General features: G+C 42.2%; 2 protein-coding genes across 10 annotated transcripts in view; both read right to left on the bottom strand.

The window, feature by feature from the left end:
• The window catches only part of cdk5rap2 (CDK5 regulatory subunit associated protein 2), a 33005-nt gene extending 18865 nt beyond the window's left edge, over positions 1-14140 (bottom strand). For 5 of the 9 annotated variants that reach the window (XM_037117988.1, XM_037117994.1, XM_037117992.1 and 2 more), the window contains exons 1-20: positions 13931-14140; positions 10060-10115; positions 8695-8756; positions 7751-7861; positions 7178-7254; positions 6947-7070; positions 6583-6755; positions 6346-6493; positions 6041-6094; positions 3070-3192; positions 2860-2979; positions 2608-2700; positions 2286-2504; positions 1997-2167; positions 1730-1840; positions 1512-1649; positions 1232-1411; positions 923-1117; positions 440-631; positions 101-230 (exon numbers count right to left, since the gene is read on the bottom strand). In XM_037117988.1, the coding sequence (XP_036973883.1) occupies positions 101-230; positions 440-631; positions 923-1117; positions 1232-1411; positions 1512-1649; positions 1730-1840; positions 1997-2167; positions 2286-2504; positions 2608-2700; positions 2860-2979; positions 3070-3192; positions 6041-6094; positions 6346-6493; positions 6583-6755; positions 6947-7070; positions 7178-7254; positions 7751-7861; positions 8695-8756; positions 10060-10115; positions 13931-13983 (2530 nt within the window). In that variant the 5' untranslated portion in view covers positions 13984-14140. Of the gene's footprint in view, positions 1-100; positions 231-439; positions 632-922; positions 1118-1231; positions 1412-1511; positions 1650-1729; positions 1841-1996; positions 2168-2285; positions 2505-2607; positions 2701-2859; positions 2980-3069; positions 3193-6040; positions 6095-6345; positions 6494-6582; positions 6756-6946; positions 7071-7177; positions 7255-7750; positions 7862-8694; positions 8757-10059; positions 10116-12895; positions 13000-13930 lie in introns of those variants that run through there. The other 4 variants (XM_037117995.1, XM_037117990.1, XM_037117986.1 and 1 more) reach the window with 3 other exon arrangements.
• LOC119030425 lies at positions 3296-5310 on the bottom strand. The gene has a single exon (XM_037118001.1). The coding sequence runs from the start codon at positions 4385-4387 to the stop codon at positions 3308-3310; it is 1080 nt and encodes a 359-aa protein (XP_036973896.1). The 5' UTR covers positions 4388-5310; the 3' UTR covers positions 3296-3307.
• Positions 14141-16158: the final 2018 nt, after the last annotated feature.

The raw sequence follows: 16158 nt of genomic DNA on the forward strand, positions 1-16158 counted from the left end.
CAGCACAAAAGAAAAAAAAAATAGAATCAAATGTAGGACCGACACGTACTCTGACTTATAAATAACCAGTGAGAGGGTTTAAAGGTGCAAAAGGCCTCACCTTCCCTCTCGTCCAACTTCTCCTGCATGATCTGGATGGTTTGCTTGAGCTCCAACACATGATCCGGCTCCTCCCTCTGCCTCACCTCTGCCAGAAACTTGTCCCTCTCCTGACCACGCTGCAGAAGCTTCTGCAAAATCATAAAAATAGCAACAAAGCCATGTTTAAATGATGAAATCTGTCAAGAAATCAAGGACCATCAAAAGACCCAACAGGCCATTTAAAGTCAGAATGAATGAGTTGTTCTCCTTGGGAGATTTGATTTACTCTCCTCGTTAAGCTTCGAAGTCAAGCACATTTTACAGCTGAGTGACTGTGTTGTATCCCAGAGGAACTCACGTTGATGATGCTTTCTTTTTCAGCAAGCTGGGCTCGGAGCTCCGCGGTCTCTAAATAACCCTCCTGGGCGGTTGTGGAGCTTTGCTTCTCAGCAGTGACAAGCTGCTGCTGCCTGTCAGACAGCTGCTTCCTCAGCTCCTGGATCTCTTGAGTGCGCTCAGACAGCATACGGTTGTAGTGCTCTGCAGACTCCTTCGGAAGATGAAAGAAAAGATGACAGTAATGAGAAGCGGCGAGGTTTGCCCACAGTCTGTATGTACGAATGCCTTTTTGGAGATGTGTCAGTGTAAATATCATACACACTGCAGTGTATATGTCTGTCTCAACATTCAAATTCACTTTTCCATTCGCTCTTGTTTCATTGCATGTTGACTGTATTCTTACTGTTATCATGTTTTCAGTATCCTATCATCATCTGTTGCTCAAAAGATTAGGTTTCCCTGAAGTAATCTATATAAAATGTTTGTTTAATTAAATGTTGACCTTGAGAAGACGGTCCTTGCTGCTGACTGTGGCCAACAGTCCTTCCACAGCACTCTCATTGTCAGCAACCAGCCTCTCCCTGGCCTTCACAGCCTCAGCCAACATAGCCTCTGTGACCTTTAACCTCTGGCCCATCTGTTCAGCGAGGTCACGTGCGTGAGTCTGTGACTGGCTCAGCATTGATTCGGCCATTTCCTGAAAACAAAGTTGATAAAATCAGGATCAAGAATTTGTATTTGCAAAAACTTCCAGTCAGAATGTTTTTTAAAAAAAAAGGCTGAAATGCAGCAGAGGGTGTTGTTTACTAACCTCCATATCCTTTGTCTTGCCCTCCAGTGAGAGCTGTAGCTGACTGATGATGGAGTCCTTCTCCCTCAGCGATCTGTTCAAGTTATCCTCTACATCTTGCTTGGCTCTCTGCAGATTCTTTAGAGTGTTTGCAAGATGCTGCAGCTCAACATCCTTCTCCTTAATTAGACTGTCAAAACTCTGGAAGGAGAGGAATGAGCAAACAGATGCAGTGGATTAAAGCCCAATCTAATTTCTAATTACTAGGAAAGGCCAATCAAACATGGTCATTACTGCTCACATTGATGGTTTCCTCGTTGTGGGAGAGCAAGTTATTCAGCCTTTCGAGGTCTCTCTCCCTCTCCCTCAGAGACAGCTGCAGCTGGTGTATCTCATTGTCTTTCTCCTCAATGGCAGCAAACTTCTCATCCAGTGCTTGCTGTGAAAGAGCAAACAGAGGAATGTCAGAATTAAATTATAGTCACTGTGGTGAGAAGATTACACAGAAGGAATGCGCACCTCCAGAGCCTTCTCCTTTTCTTTCAGCCTTTGCCGCAGCTTGGAAAGCACGCTGTCGTTTCCTCCCGGACTTTTGCTTTGCTCGAAGTCTCTGACCATGTTCATGTACTCCTAACAAACACAAGCAAAAGTAATCACAAGATGAATTATCTAAATATATTAAATTACAGATGTCCTAATTGATAAAAACAAAAACATAATACACACAGAAATATTATATCTTTTGCTCTACAATCTGTCTGTATATGCTCGATGTTGCTGTGTCACCTGTAGCTGCTGCTCTTTATCTGCAAGAGTGGATGTGAGCCGCTGGATGGTCACCTCGTGGGCCTGCACTTTTCTTTTGGTTTGATCCAGCAGCTCCTGGTACTGGTGCTCCAGAGCACTCTCCCTGTCGCCGATCTCACCACTCAGCTTTTTGATCTGATTGTTCAGATCCTGGAGGGAGAAACGATAATACCGTTACAGAAAAAGCTAAAATTTGAATCACCACAATTAAAAAAAAAAAAAAAAACTTTTATTGAGTATATGGACCGGATAACTTTCAGGGTCTTACATTCAGGGCCTTGTCTCCCTTCTTCTTCTGCTGTTGCAGGTCCTCCAGTTCCACCTCCAGCTGGTCCTTTGCCTGCTGCAAGTCAGCCAGCTCTTGCTCCTTCCTGTCCAGGGCACGCTGTAGCTTTTGGGCTTCGAGTACCTTGGCATGGTGTTCCCCCTGGAGATGGGCCAGCTCTGTTTGCTTTTCCATTAATACATTTTGGTGTTCCTCTACACCCTGTGTGATATATGCGAGAAAATGTTTATCTTTACGGTGAGATGGTGAAGAAAAATACTCATAGATGTTTTACTGTTTGATTTTCTACGTATAAAAGATTTACCTGGTATTTCTGCAACTGGGCTTTATGCGCTGCTTCCCTTGCCTTAGCCAAAGCATCATCCCTGTCCTCAATCTCATGACACAGCTCTGCAATCTGTGTCATACACACAAAGGAAGAATGACAGACAGGTTGGTGTTAGAATATTGCATAATACAGAATACTGAGAGAGCAGACATGTGAAGTCTGTCACAGTGAACAACTGTTATGATCCCCACGGAAGATAAAATGTGTTCAGTGAAGAATGAATCTCACCTCTTTCTCCTTTTCTCTGAGGACCTGAGTGAGCCCTTGGATTGTTTTGTCTCGCTTCAGAGCATTTTTCTTCTCAGAGCTGAGTTCATCCTCCTTCTCATCCAACTTCACCAACAAGTTCTGTTAGCATAAAAAAATGAATCTTATAAAATGAAACATAGCAAACTAGGACACAAATATTTGAAAGGGCAAAATGTCATCTCTGTGTACCTTGTTTTGATTTTGGGTATCCTCCAGCGTTTTAATCAGAGACTCATTGGTGCCTTTTGTCCGGGTGAGCTCTTCAGTCAGCAGCTTATTGCAGGACTCCAACCGGCTAATCTCGCTCTGCTTCTAAATAAATCCAGAGAACACACAAAACAGGAAAGGGGAAAAGTGTTTTAATAGCAGCAATAAGAGGCAAAGCTGTTTTGTTCCACATTTCATTACTGATGCTAAAGGATTTTGCTCAGCTGGGGTTACTGAGAGGAGCTACCTTCACTCTGACAGGAGTGTACTCATCATCAAATTCCTCTGTCAGGTCATGAAGAGACTTCCATTCTGCCTCTCTGTGTCTGCGCCTCGCTCGGGTGTTGTAAGGGCCAGTATTCAATCTCTTCAGGACAGGAATGTGGCTTCCTGCAGGAGCAATGATTTGCTGCTTGGAGATGCAACGTAGGAGCTGGATCAGGTCAGAGATCACAGAGGGTTGATTTGAGGAGCTGCGGAGCAGAGCTTTGGCCTGAGCCTTTCCTCCTGGGTCCTCAGCGGCACCACGTCTTGAAATAAACAACTTTGGCTCTCTGATTTTAGGTTTGGCTGGAGGGTCTGGCGGAGTGTCTGAGGAAAAGTCTCTATTGAGGGACTGAAGCGAAGTGGAGCGACCTTTAAATCCAGATTTAGGCAGCATGCCCTTACGCTGGACAAGATCCAGGTACATGCTCTGTGAATTGTGCCGTGTGCCTCGGAGACCAAAGCTCTTCAGAGAGCCATCGAGCCCTGCCGCTGATCCCAGCCTGCTGCTCTTGAGGCCTGAGCGCCCTGAGAATGACACTTTACTCGAAATTTGATCCAGACTCACACACCTTTTCATGCGATTCACCACATAACCGCTTCCACTCTCGCTGAATTGCTGTCCTTCAGAGGCCAGCTGACACACAGCCTCATCATCAGGACTGCTCACCCCAGAGGACTTGCGTGGATTCTTCCAACCGGTGCTCTCCCTGGGACTCCCGACCAGGCCTCGATTGTTTTTACTGTAGACATGGACGATGCACTGGATCAGGTGATCTTTCTCCGCTTGCAGCTTCTGGATCTGACTGTTGTGTTCATCCTGCAGCTGGCTGATGTTGACATCACACTGTACCACCTTCTCCAACTGGAACACGCATTTTCCACAGAGGAACTCTCCACGGCCATCACGCGTCACCTCCCAGCCCAGCACATGGGACAAGATGACTTGTAGCTTCCTATTTGCTACCCCGCTGAAGATCCAGCGACACTGGCTTCCTACCACACGAACTCCGCAAATGCGACACGGCTCCCTCATGGCACCTTAGATCTTTAGATTCCAGTCACCCACTTAAAACAAGTCCGAAAAGCATCTCACTGACACACACGCTGTCCACTGGCGTAACGGCCATCAGCCTGCCAACAGTGAAATAGCCATCTATCATTTTCTCTGAGTGCATCAGCAAGAGAAGCACAGAGGAGAATGACTGAGTGCAGGGCACTATAAGCCCTAAGCCTTTGATAATCCCTGCTCCCGCCTCTATTCCACTCTCCCCCACATATTCAATCAGATCAAATCCTCTAGGACTGCTGCAGTGATCTGTGTTATGGCCGGTGCCAAACCATCTCTAGAAAACGTCCTCTAAAATGCCCTGAAAAGCAGGTATGAATGGCAGCCCCATACAGTTGCATCCTCATGCGATGGTTGAAGATGGCAGCAGCCATTCACTACTACAGAGTCCATCCTGCCTGGCAGCACATCTAAAGATCCGCTTTAAGAATAGAGGAGGTGTTTTCTGGCAGTCGTTGCTGTCAGGTAATCCATTAGACCTCTATCCAGGAGAGGACATCTGAAGTCCTGCCATGCCCCAAAAGCACCGCTGGTAGAAAGATTGGGTCCAATTATTCAAAATGCTGTGAAAAACATGCAGCATATTCACTGACCAAGCACCAGCAGCTAGACTGTTTATTTTCCTTTAATAAAGGAGGATGGACATAAATAACTCAGAGGGACCGTCTCCAGACAGCATGGTAATCCAGTCTTAACATTGGGACCTGAGTCCAGACGTCAAGGCCTGATGAGGAAACCATGGACACTGACCAACGAGCAGCTCTCTACTGTACATGTCAACAACAACAACATTACTTTCACCAAGAGACTGCATAATGCTTAGATGAACACTTTCAAACAGCACTGCATTAAAATACATAATATCAGCCCAATAAAATGGGTTCAGATTTAGGATATGTGACCCACAGAATTTAAAACCATATAGCTGGTATAAAGAACATACAGCAAGAGAATAATTTCCAGTCCTCCAAATAAAGGTTTCCAATACAGGTCAATTCTTTAGAGCCTAAAATGACATCTTCAAATTGCTTCTAACGTCCACAATGAAGTCCAAAAGCCAAAAACTCTTAATTTACTATAAAAACAACAAGAAAAAGCAGCAAATCTTCACATACAAGGAGGTAGAAACTAAATTATTGCAGCTCTTTCCAAGATTAGAACAACAAACGGGAGTACTCAGTCTCTTAACTGAAGCATGCAACAAAAATAAAACAGCACCAGGAGGCACAAGAGGGAAACAGCAAGTCATCAAGCGCCAAAGGAGTTTTCCTGTGGTTCAACAGAACAACACAGGCGATCCTCTGAAGTTAACAGAACCTGCTTTGTACACACAGCATGGAAACATAGCCTGTGTGTATCTGTTGGTCTGTGAGGTTTGATCAACATTTAGTTAACTTTTGGTTTGAGGCAAGAAAGATCTCTCAAACGGAATATGACAGAAGGACATAAAAGAAGTATCCCACAGAGAAAGACGAAAACAAAAGATAAAAAAATATATATGGGAAAATAGAAAGAATCCAACAAAGGTGAGTGTAAGCAATCAGCCAGATGTCAGCATACAGTAGTCATTTCAAGGGACACCAAAAAATGTTTAAATGAAGAGGTCTCCACAACACCAACCTGATGATCTGGTGTTGTTTGGTCCTTCCCTCTATGTAACTCGTCCCTCAGTGCCTGGGAGACAGAGCGTAAAAAAGGTTACGCAAGTGTCTTTTCATTTAAACTATGCAGTGCTGACATAAATCTTAGTTATTTAGTGGCTGAACAAAGCGCCATTAAAATTGAATTTCTATGAATATATTGTACATACTCCATGGAAACATGTGACTGAAACCAAAGTAACTCAACAATTAGAGAAGTTTCTGTATTATTTCAGAGGTAAACCTTCAAAATAACATATCTTTAGCAACATATGAAAGTCATACCTCAAGTTCCTGATCTTTCTTCGCGATGAGATCAGACAGCTGTTTAACACCATCAGCTGCTGGTGCATCTGTCCCTTGTTCGGCACTTTTCTTCTGATGGATTGCAGCTTCCTGGTTCCTTAAAGTGATCTTGAGTTGCTCGATGATACTGGCGTGAGCAAAACAATAAAAAAAACTTAGATTTCAATCCAGAGAAAATACAAAATATCAATCCCTGCTTGCCTCCAGTGTCCCTACTTGTCTTTGTCCTGCAGAGCCTGCTGCAGGTCTTGGACTGGGCTGGGGACGGGGGTGAAGGTGCTCTGTGGACCCAGGGCTTGGAGCTGCTTCTCCATGTTAATATTTCTACGCTTCTCCTGCTCGGCGATGGCTGCCATCTTCTCAACTTCTTCCTCTGCCGCTTGCAGAGACTAGCATGAAGCAAAAAGACAGAGTGAGAAAAGCGCCGAAACAATAACTGCCAATGCCGATTTTTATGACTGTCCGATACTGATTAGCTCTCCTAAGCAGATCAAGTTAGAAATATATTACATGGGGCAAGTTATAAGTATCTGGACAGTAACTGTAAAATTCACTTGGATGAAACAATTTTTTGACTCACCTGTTCTAGGTCAGCTATCCTCTTGCTGAATGCCTCCCGGAGAGCATCCATCTCTCTTTGAGCCTGCTCCCTCAAACGCTGGGGCTCTCCTGGCTCTCGACCAGCCAGACTCTCCAGCGCTTTCCTGAAAAACAGTCACAGGGGATATAGAGTCAGCGCCCATATACATATTTACCACTGCGCGTCCACGACATCTTCATGCCTTTGTTTTATAGAGGGGAGGATACTCACGACGCAGACACAAGTAGCTCCTGTTTCTCTGCCAGCTCTCTCTTCATAGACTCCAACTCCACCTTTAGCTCAATGTTCTATAAAGGGACAGTAATCAACCCATTATAGCAAAAATTGTACATCTTGATTCATCACAAAACACTTGCACAAACACATGAAAAATATTCCTTTCTTAGAGATCATTCTCCCCGACAGTTGCATTGATAGCATGAACAAATGAATAAATCTCAAGGTTTGTCTTGCAGTGTGTATATAAAGATAACATGACACTTCATTCCTCATAAAGAAGAAAAGAGAAACACTAGAAGACCTAATGAGACCAGGAGATTCCACTATGCCTACATCACACTCGAACTACAATGAAAAGGCGAGCCAGCTGTTCTAAGATCATAAATGTGCCATTTTGGTCCAAACAAAATCCAGCTGTTGTTGTGGCTGATGTTGAGATCTTAATTAGTCCCAGTAGGAAACGCTGAGTCACATGCCGCATCAAGGCACTGAGGGGGTCACATAAATGCATGACACGAACACAGAGACTGATACACATTTTGCATACTAAAGAAAATACCACACCGTTTTGAATATGTCCTCAGTTGAGTCGTCACATTTCTGCTGCATGCGCTCCTCCATGAAGTAAATGCGCAGCTTCAGGTTAAAGTTCTCTTTCTTCAGGGCTGTGATTTGCTGTGGGGCGATTGACAACACTTTAATATCCAGAAAAATAATGTCACAACAAACTACATTTTAGGCGAAAAGCTTTTTAAAAACCTTTTACCTTTTTCTGCCTAGCCAAAAATGTACTAAAAGCATTTACTTTACTCATATTAAAAAAGAAAACATGGTTCAGACAAATAATCTGGGTCAAAGAAAAACAGCGGTTAAGCACTTTATCTGTGGAAAATCTCCAGACAAGATGTTTACATGGCAGAAAAAAGGACCCGGTGTGTGTGGTTATTGTTAAAATGAGGGGAGGCCTTCATGCCTGCATGTGTGTCCGAGTGCAAATGTGTGTGAAGTGGACTGTGCATCATTGTGCTGCAGGCTCAGAGCATCATACATCTGGTAATGGGGGTTGGGTAGACTGTGGAAGGGAGGAGGTAGAAGTCTGGAAACCTCTGATAGTTCAGCCAGCCTGGCAGCACAGGCCAAAAAATCTGAGCATGCATTCCACTCAAATACTCAAATATATAGTTTCAGCTCACCTCAGTCCAACTCCTACACACACACTTGTCATCACTAAATCTCCATATTTGGTCAGTGTAGCTTGGTTTCTAGTCAGACTTATTAAATCAAAATACCCTGTATGTTGTAGTGGAGTAAATTTGGCTTCATAACCTCATACTGCTGTGCTCATTGTTTCAATCTTTTAATAGCTGATGCCATTAAAGATGAAAGTAAAAATTAAATCATTATCATAAGAGTTATATGTGATAGGAAATGGACTTTGGTTGATCCAAGAAACCTTAATCACGACTGCAATTTACTAAACACAGAGCCGCTTAATACATATCACTCACGTTCTCATAGTCCTTCATGGTGAGAGCTTTGATGGGGGACATCTTGTCAGGGAAGCACGGAGCTGTAAAACAACAGAGGGATGCACTTTTACTCATTCGAGTCACAACTATACTACTGTATGTTTTTTAGAGCATGGAGAATCTTGCTGGCTGACAGGAATTACTCAGCTGTCATGAACCTATTTATTTTAGAAAGATAAAGCTGACATTCAGCTTTTAGAGAGCTGCCCTGTTCAGACCAGTTTAAAGCGGCACACAGCTGATCATGTAACACGAGTCAACAACATATTTCACAACACCACCTCCAGATTCTCAGTTTGACAGCCTGATGGGAAGAGCTTCGTCACCTCTTACATTTGTACCTCTTGCTTGTCTGTGTACATTTTATTTATAAATCAGAGACGTGTTGTTCTCCATGTTGACCTCAGTGTATAATGCTCTTGTCTTCAATGTAAACAAAAATCTAGATCTCTACAGATGGTATTCATTACCCTTCATTCATTACTCCTTTAATTCCTGGATCTAGTATCTAACAAAACTACTGAGGTTCCTCTTGTTATTTTAGCGTGTCAGTGTATGCCTTATTATCCATGAACCCAAACACAATCTTTTATCGTTTTTTATCGGTCATCAGTTGGTTTGATGGTGCATTTTAGAAAGACCTATTAAAAACACATTTTCCACTCTAGCTAGCAAGGTTGGGTATCATTCAGAAATTTTGGGTACCAGCGTCAATACAAACTCTGAGTCTTGTATATTGACACAAACGATGATTCATTGGAAACAGATTTTCTTTAATATGAGGATTCGGTACATTTATTTTACATGAGCTGAATATTATTCAAAAGTGAAAAATTGCATAAAGCAATCCCGCTAACTGACTGCATTCTGGAAAATAGCTTAATACAAACAAAGATATCATAGAGGTAGTTATCAACAGTATGACATGATCTCTGACAGTTTATTTCAATTATATCATGTCATGTATATATCTTCATATCTTTTATCTACATAATGCTACAAGCGTGTTTTTCCTGGATGTCTCCGTGTATTTGTCCATATGAGCGACGTGACAGAAAGCCACAGATGCTGACCTATATCTCTAAATCAGTTGTTTAATGGCTTGCATGTTTTGTTGTAGCCCTGAGTATATTGTTGGCACACTACAAGAGCATGACAATAAATTAGAGACAGGATTAGCTAATTAACATCACCCAGTTAATCCCTTATCACAGCTTTGGAGACACAACTGTGGGAGGTCACAGCAACGATTCAGCAGCAGTATTAATTAATACACAGGGGGGGAAGCAACCAGAGCCAAAGAAAGGAAAACACAAGGGAGGACAAATAAAAGTCTTACTGTACCTGTCATGCTGTCTGTGGAATATTCCCCAGCATCTATGGAGTCTGGCAGTCCGCAGCTGGGGACAGAATTGTTAGGTTAGTGATGCTGCCAAGTCACTGTGATTCAAGAAAAACCATCACTGTTACATATTCAACTAAGGCAATTCACACAAATCTAAAAATCACAGCAGCCAAAGCAAGCACCTCTCTCTGTCCGCGCTCATAGCACACACATATACAAATTATTATGGTTTTCCTCCATCACAAATGTGCCGTGTTTATGGATTACTCACGCTGGCTAGTTCCACTGAGCCTGAAGAACGCTCCATAAATAGCTTGAGAATGACTCTGCCTCATTTACATCCACTCTGGCAGAAGACCCTTCAGCGTGTGTGTCTGTGTGTTTGTGAGTGTGTGCATGACCATGTGCCAGTGGCAGGCTAGCTTTCGTATTCAGATGGACAGAGGGAAAGCAAACAGAGAATCCAATGGACGGAGAGGGCTTTCTTTGGTACACAAGAAGACCACTGTGTCTCTGATCAGCTAAGCATCACACAGTGACGGGACGACGGCGACACTAACGGACAAGGCACAAAGCACTAAACATCAGCAACACACAACTGGATCACAACGGACACAAACTGAATCGGAGTTGTACCACCACAACACAAATATATCACTTTCACATGTAGCAGTAATTCAATTTATTAACAATTAGTGTGTGAAATCTCCTGACATATCTGGCTTTCAGATGGATACATGAACAACAACAAAAACATGAACTACTTGGTCCCAAGCTCATGTTCTTCAACCCTGACCCTTGTGTCTAATAATATATTGTCTAGCATTGAACAACTTCCTCCCATACCTCCCCTGGCACTGGGAGCACAGCCACTCTGTTGCTTCTCTGGTTTATTCCCTTAGCGAAGCTTTACGGCGCCAGCATGATTTGTTCGTATCAGATTGTACTTAAGCTAAGCATGGTAAGAAAACAACATTTTCTAACAAAATGATAAATATATATATACATACAGGAAGAAGTGCAAATTAAATTTTTGTAAAACAGGTCTAGTTTTTGTCTTGGTGTCATTATCACTTGAGACCCTTTCAAAATAAGACCATTACTATTAGATGTTTTGTATCACAATATTTGAATATTTGTCAAATTACGATACACAATAATTGCATAGATATTTTGAGATATTTTCACAAATCTTCATCAATGTTAGGACTGATATTGTGACAATATGTAATGATGACTAATGGTACTTCAAAGATGTAATATGCAACAATTTCAGTTTTATATGCTCAAAAATGTAAATCATCAACTGGATATGAAGGAATAAGAGTTTTGATGTTATATAAAGATGTCTACACAATACTGTTGCAGAGATAGCTCTTGGATTTAGATGCTAACGATGCTAGCACTTAGCTATTTTGTACCTCAACAGGTTATAGTCCTTTAGTAAACAAACTCAACACTTCCTCAGTGCAGTGTCAACTAACAGCAGCATAGAGCATGAATTTGACAGGTTGCCAATAACAAATGGTGCTTTTTGATAAAATTATTGTCATTAATGTCAGTAATGTGGATATAATGACGTAAAACAGGGTACAAGAACAAGCAACAGTCCAGTAAGTTCAGCAAGTTACATGATTATTCAGGGAAAGACAACACTTACGCCATGTCATGATCTAACAACATCAAAAACCTAAGATGATACATAGTCTCGTATCATTATAATCATAAACAGTGATGTCTGCCTATTGCCCAGCCCTCATATGAATCACATGAATATGGCTCTGTGGCTGAATATGAATATCTATACTAGAAATACATTTTGATATGAATTTCCAGTGTCAGGCTGCAACCATAAAGCCAAGACTCTTCCCCATCTTTGTTCTGCTTTGACACAAACTCTGACCTTTACACTACAAAGTTAAAACCAACATGGCAGAAAAATAACAGACCATATGACAATAGAGAAAAGATGATACAAAGCCAAAAGAAAAAACAAAAACTAAGGCACCTGAGACTTCACAGTGAATGTTTGTGTATTTAGTGTCAAAGTGGTCCTACATCACCTGTGTGACACAATATAAAGAACAGGATGAAGAATGTAAGCAGCAGAAGCACGATAATCCTCCACAAAAACCTTACGTTTGATAAAAATGTGATGTCAATTGTTGCATCACTGAGGTTTCACATGCCAAGCAACCCCTTCCTGTGTTAATGGAGAGGAAGCACTCAGCAGCAGAAGCCATGATAACAGTAAAAGCCCCGAACACAAACACACAAACACAGCTTCCATAGAATCCACCGCAGATGAAAACTCTCTCATAAAGAATCGATGGCACTGAAATACATCTGTCAGTGGTATTGACACCGACAGATGTTTTATCAGTGCTGCACTTGTAGCAACCCCTCCGGCCCAGCACCCAGTGGAAACACTGTCAGAGCCTGTAAACACTGACTTCCTCTTTTTCTTCTCATTTTTGCTCAGCTGCCAGATACAAACATGGAACCAGAATATCACTGACAGCAGTTGATGGAAAAAAACGACAACAACTTAAGAGACGTATAAACTAAAAGAGCAATGTGAATCAGATTTCAGAATTACAGAATAAGTAATTCACACCACACATATCAGCTAACGTCTTGGATTACGGAGGCACGCTTACCACCTGGATGACCGCTTATAGGCAGGAGGACACGGCGGGGCTAGGTCACTTACAAAGGACGCTACAAACTTGAACACAAGGGTGCTATATCTAGCTTTTCCCCCCAGTGGAGCAGAGGGAGCTACAGACTAGCGAAGCCCATCCAGCGACAGATATTAACGCACAGTTCACCTACCACAGTCACTCTCTTCTCTCATGTCACGCAGGATGAGAAAGAAATAAAAACGTCATGTTAATTCCTCAGTTTGTGCAGAAAGTGCAGGGGGGGAGACGTCGCTGCTGCTGCTGCAGTCTGAACCCCCTCTGAAAAAAAAGGACTGCCTCCGATAATTTCCGCTTTCTTTCGCTATCACAATGACAGGTCAACAAAAGCCGACCTACCAATCGCAGCAATATCACGGCAACAACCAATGAGCTGAACATGATTTATAACGGAAATAACTACTGCTAGTCGAAGCATGGCAGGCTTAGTGTACCAGTGTTTGCACTGCACTTTTGGTGTCTTAGTGGAGTATGTATCAGTGTGCTCTGGCCCGCAGTTTTTCTTGTATTTCCACATTTTTGAGGCTGAGTGAAACTGTAGTTATCTTCGATGTAAGGATTTTGCCAATCTTGATTGAAACGCTGACATTATTCGTATAGTAAAGTGTAATATATCCATCTAGTCTGTCAAAGACGTTGCTGCGGACCCAGGAGCAACCTATTGATCACTGTCAATGTAACGTTAGCTAACTACTAACTTATTACTAGGTTAGCTCACGAGACTAACTTCAGTTTTTCCCAAAGTAATAACACCGTCGAAACCGATATTACAGCTCGCAAGTTAGCTAGCTGTTATTAAATCATCATGTTGGCCTTTAATGGTAATTTTCACAGACGAATTTGATGTGTGACATCCAGATGTCAGTTGACCTACTAATTTACAACCTGGAAAATAAACAAGACAAACAGCTAGCTTTCTGTCGTTAGTTCATTTGTTATGAGACAGAAAGCTAATTACTAGTAGTGGCTAATTCAGTACAGCGCAAACATTGTATCATATAACGTTACATGACGACTCAAGTGTCTCTGCGTTGTTCCAGTTAATAGTCATGGCCCGCTTAGCGGTAACTAGTTATTGCTTTCGGATTAACTGCGTTAGCTACAACGTACAGCAATACCCCTACAAGCTAGCCTTAGCCAGCTCGCTAGCTTTTGTTGGTGGGTTTACCTCCCGTTGATGTCCACGGGGAGCGTCACATCGTCCCCCACGACGGAATCCATGACACCGGTTGAGTTATTTAGTGTGCTCTCCAGAATAATAAGGCATTTTACAGACCAAACGGAGCGTAAACTTCGAAAAGCGGGACGGAATTCAAAATAGTCCAGGCTACCGCCATCATGATATGGTAAACGTCACCATTGTGCACGTTGGAAACTGATGAGGCATTCAGGCTGTGTTGGAAATATTTGCCTAGTTGAATGCAACGCGACAGTGTGTGGCGTAAAAAGAGGGATATGACGATGTAAAGCTACATTAACACAGGTCATATATCATTATTATTGTAAACTAAATCTAGTTGATTGTTCAAAATAATATTTGAATGCAGGTTTATTGTTTCCGATTGTAAACGTAAGAATTTCGAGTAGCTGAAATGCAGCATGGAACTGGGTGGATACTGGGACCAAGTGATTGGCCAAAACAAACATTTGGGGGCGGGGCAAGGAAGCTCAAAAATAAAGTCGCTGTGGGCTGAAGAATCTGCTCCTGACATGTAGTCATGTTACCGCCTCTTACAACATGCTTCTAAGAGAAAATGACGTGTTTTTATTTAATGGGCCCATGAATCAATCCTTATCTCCTCGACTTATAAATATCATCACGATATAAAGCATAGATAAACTGCATAGTTGCATTGATTAGAATAGATGGGCATACATCTGTGGCCTGTTATAGTCATGAATCTTCAACAAAATCTATGTTAATAAAAAGGATGAAAAGCTAAAGCAGTGCAAAACTTAATTGTGTGTTGAGATCTTCATCAAAGAGTATTTTTAAGGATAATTTGTATGTGTGTGGCAAGTATGTTGGGCGTGTTGCTCTGAGTAATTAACGTTGGCTCCCTCTAACAGACTAATTATAGCATTTAGTAGATATCCAGTAAACAGTAACGACTACTGTCTGTCTGGGTGTTCACCTACTTAGCCAAGCTCAGGAAACATCTGCAACCTGTAACCAGCTGGTTCAACCGCGCATGAAAGTCATTCAGACAACAACAGCGACATCTAGCGGTGGAGCTCTTAATTTCAGCCCGGATCCAGTGAAGTTTCAAAATGAACTCCAAGTGAACCATGATGGAGGCATTTTTGCTCTTTCTTTAGATGCAGCATGTGCGTCTTGCCTCCTCCAATCTGATGTTTCTAAGCAGATATGCTTGTGTGTTCAGTCAGCATTCAGATACAGACACACACTCATGGACGTGGTGTGTGAGGCAAACACACAGTGATGACCATCATTATGAGTTCATCTGAAACACCCACCACTCCCTTTTCATCTTAACTGGCTCAACCCAAGCAGGCTGAGAAATGTGGGCAGACTGCTACAGGCCTCAGACTGCAAGAGACCCCAAAAACCTCTCTTTACTATGAGGTATGAGGTTATTTTATTAATTGCAGATTTGTGACAGGATTTGCACCAATACGGTATAAAATCAGCCAAGGTCCCCGCATTATTAGGTTAGGTTAGCTCTGTGTCAAAATCTAGTCGAACAGGCCTGAGAGTTTTTGCTTATGGTTGGTTGTGCTCACGTGGTAATTACACTCATTAAAGATGCAACATGTAAGAATCTTAGTTTAAAGCAACACTGCATAGCCTTAATTTTAAAACAGGTGTAGAGAAAGATAATTGATTGATAATGCAAAGGTGTTAAACTCTCTCTCTAAATATATTATCAAGAAATAGTACTTGTATAGCCCAAGAAAGTATTACAAAAGCCCAGAAAGTAGTTTTGAATGCAATCTACTGAAGGCACTTCCAATAATAGTCAAATGTGAACAACATAAACCAACAAGGTGATCTGAGAGGGCGACCACGACTTCTACAGAGGAACAAGCAGCCGCTCCACCCACTGGTCTTAGACCTGTGTCTGAATTGAGGGTTCTGTCACCTGCAGCATGTTTACACTCTGAATATAGAAGTGTTAGTAAACAGGGCCTTGATGGTTGTGTCTGAAATTGTTTGAACTTTGATCTTTCAAAGTTGTGTTATAGGGTCACGGAAAGTTGACGGTACACCTGCACTGAGATAAATCAACACTGTGTGTGTGTGTGTGTGTGGTCTGTAACTGACTGTGACTGTGATTTTAACTGCCGGGTCAAAAATGACCCGAAGACAATTTTTGTGCCCAAGCCGAGTATAGCTTCAATGGAAATATGAATAAAGGTAATATTTCCCTTTTT

This window comes from Acanthopagrus latus, chromosome 12 (genome assembly GCF_904848185.1).
Source record: "Acanthopagrus latus isolate v.2019 chromosome 12, fAcaLat1.1, whole genome shotgun sequence".
Classification (NCBI taxonomy): domain Eukaryota; kingdom Metazoa; phylum Chordata; class Actinopteri; order Spariformes; family Sparidae; genus Acanthopagrus; species Acanthopagrus latus.

Bases quoted from the DNA above. Each gene is read 5' to 3' on its own strand.
- LOC119030425 (XM_037118001.1), bottom strand. From the start codon at position 4,387: ATGAGGGAGCCGTGTCGCATTTGCGGAGTTCGTGTGGTAGGAAGCCAG.